Source organism: Monomorium pharaonis, unplaced genomic scaffold, assembly GCF_013373865.1.
Source record: "Monomorium pharaonis isolate MP-MQ-018 unplaced genomic scaffold, ASM1337386v2 scaffold_475, whole genome shotgun sequence".
Taxonomy (NCBI): Eukaryota; Metazoa; Arthropoda; class Insecta; order Hymenoptera; family Formicidae; genus Monomorium; species Monomorium pharaonis.
The window spans coordinates 2872-5609 of record NW_023415775.1 but is presented as its reverse complement, the minus strand read 5'-3'; the positions used below and the strand labels follow the sequence as shown (position 1 = coordinate 5609).

The following is a 2738-nucleotide window of genomic DNA, read 5'->3' as shown; positions in this document are numbered from 1 at the left end:
AGAAAGCGTTACTAATGCCGGTAGCTCTTTTATTCGAAGCGGTAGAGGGGCGTGGGTCTTAGATAAACGGGAGGTGTGGAGATTTCGGATCAAGGCAGGTCGCAGAATAGAATCGGTACTCAGATTTTAAATAAATAACACGGATCAAGATATATTTCTTAAGTGATTAAAGAATACGGTAACAACGGAAATAATTGACATTACTCAGAGTAGCGGAAACGCTAAATTCACAGATTTACGCGACGGAGACGAAAACAAGAATCTAGGAACAGAGCAAATGCGAAAACCTTAGAAAATCTACTATACGAGGCGGGAGACCGACGAGGCTCTCTGCTCGAACAACAACAAATATAGTAATTTACGGAAACAGTATTCGCGATAATAATAACTCTATTATTAACTAACGATGACTGTCGGTGCCGGCTTTGTCCGAGAGGGACGAACTTAATTAATCAATATTCGGGGGCCGGTCGGTCCAATCCCTCGTGCGGTAACGAGACTCTACTCTTTAATTCGAGTGTCTCAAACGCAAAAGCAAACACAAAAACGGTAGCTGATGCCGAATTACCGGTAACACGACAAGAAACGGTATCCTTTATCCGGACCCGCACGAGAGTCGACCATTTTAACCGAATCTTAGGCAATTCCTGAGGGCTGCCGAGTGATGGCCTTACAATACAAGAGATCCTGGTCCACCAGAGTCGGTAACAAAAGGGCTGGTCCCTCGTCGATACGCCTCGGTAAGCAGCTCACCGAACAGTGAGGAGCCCCGGTCCCACGCCGGCCGGCTCGAGCCGCCGCGCAGGCGCCTGCGCGCTTCGAATTTCGGTAGGTAGATCCGCACACTTCGCAGGATTCTCGATCCACCGCAGCGCCGCTTCATCTCTCGGAACTTTTCGGAATCTGCGCGTGTCGATTTTCAGATGCGAGATCTCTCTTGCCCTGCTGCTTCGGCTGATCCGGCTGGCCAGGCCGCGACCCGAACCGATTTTGCTGGCGAACGGTTGGCACTGATACGGCCGCTTCCCCCGGTCTGCAGCCCGGTGGCGTGCCCTCAGCGTGATTTCTCCAGAGAATCGTCTTGTAATCATGCTGTAGGAGTCGGTACCCTCGTAGCTCAGGGACGGCAACGCGCAGCGGGGCCCGACGCACGACTCGGCGAGGAAACTCCCTGCGAGGCACCTCGTCCACTGTCGGTCGCCTGCGGCAAAACTCCCACGACGGCTGCTTCTCTTCCGTCTTCGATACACCTTTGGGATTGAGCCCACACTCGGCGCCTTATCTCTAGATAAACTAATAATTAAAAATGAAAAACGGTAGCGCGAAAGTTAGAAAGGAAGACAATAAACAATAAAGTCGTTTCCTCCTCGGCTCGGCAAGGAGTAGTCCCAGACTGACCCCCTCGGTCGGACTTACGCCCTTGTGATGAGCGCGGCCGGACGCGCCACGTCACAAAAGTAAATGCGCCAATTATAAGAATATTAATACAAAATTTATTTATTATAATTTTTTATTAAAATATTTAATAATAAACGGACTTGATGATCAAATAATTGAATGATTAAAATCAACTAACGGAATCGTCCCCGGGTGCTCGGTATCTTCGTCCGGGAGGCGGATTTCTCGATATCTCGTCTCGGTAATATACCCGCCACTCGGGGCTCTTGGTATGTTTAATCTCGGGGCACGGATTCCCGGAAGTCTCACTCTCGCGTCGTCCCGGCGTCCCGCAGATTACAATTAATAGAACATTTACACGACTGTCGGCTTGACGGCTCTCGAGGGGAGAATACAGAAAACGAGCGCTTAACTTATGAAACGGAGCCCGACACGGGTCCCGAATATGCTCGGTACCAAGGTCTGTAGATGAAACGACGGGAGGGGAAGGAAGGTCATCGCATGAGCGCCATTTTTGAGTCATAAAGTGTAACTGTAGTGTTTGTTGTAACGAGAGGAGTGAGAAAATGTAGAACAATGGATGGAAAGACCTTCTTTCCCCTCCCGTCGTTCATCTACAGACCTTACTTCGGGTACTACTGAAATTTACTCGCCGCGACCTTCTCTTACGGCGTCCTATTAACTTCTTAGATCTCGCAATTCACGGTGGTACCGTACCGTCTCCGTTCTTACCGCGTGATCAAAGTGGTGGCCTTATAATCTCGAGGACGTCGCTGGTAGACCGTGTGGTCCGCACCCTTAGTCGACTCGCCAAACAGTGACGAATTGTGAGCGGGCGCCGCGGACGCCAGTAGTGGCTTGCGCATCGATCGCGCTTCGATCTGCGCATACGGATCGCTAGTCGATGGGAGGCGTTTGCTCGTCCCTGCAGGATCTCAGCGTCCGAGGGCGCCTCTGATCTTGACGCCGCGCAATTCGAAGGCTGCGGATTGTACGCTCGATGGCCTTTCTCGCCATATTGGCTGCTGCTGGACCGGCTCCGGGTTGATCAGGCCCCCGTCCGGCTTATTAGTCGAGGCCGTGACGATCGCTCCTGCTAGGGTTTCCTCCACCCTGGCCGACGGACGTAAGGGGCGTACGCTCTTTCCCCGGCGTCGTTTTCGGCTGTACCTAGTTGGCTGCTCCTTTCTCTACAAGAAGACATAGCGCAATGTTTGTCCCACGACTTTCCTTACGTATCTCGGTATTGTACGTAGATACTTGACCTGATTCGCGGTCCTTCGGCCTGCCCGGGGTCCCGCCGCTCGGTCGTCTAGGCTTCTCACTGACAGTCCCTCGAC

At 51.9% G+C, this 2738-nt stretch overlaps 1 protein-coding gene across 1 annotated transcript; it reads right to left on the bottom strand.

The window, feature by feature from the left end:
* Positions 1-749: 749 nt before the first annotated feature.
* On the bottom strand, positions 750-2264 carry LOC118648508. Its single transcript, XM_036294832.1, has 2 exons — positions 2131-2264; positions 750-1293 (listed from the first exon to the last, which is right to left on the bottom strand). The coding sequence occupies exons 1-2, from the start codon at positions 2262-2264 to the stop codon at positions 750-752; spliced, it is 678 nt and encodes a 225-aa protein (XP_036150725.1).
* Positions 2265-2738: the final 474 nt, after the last annotated feature.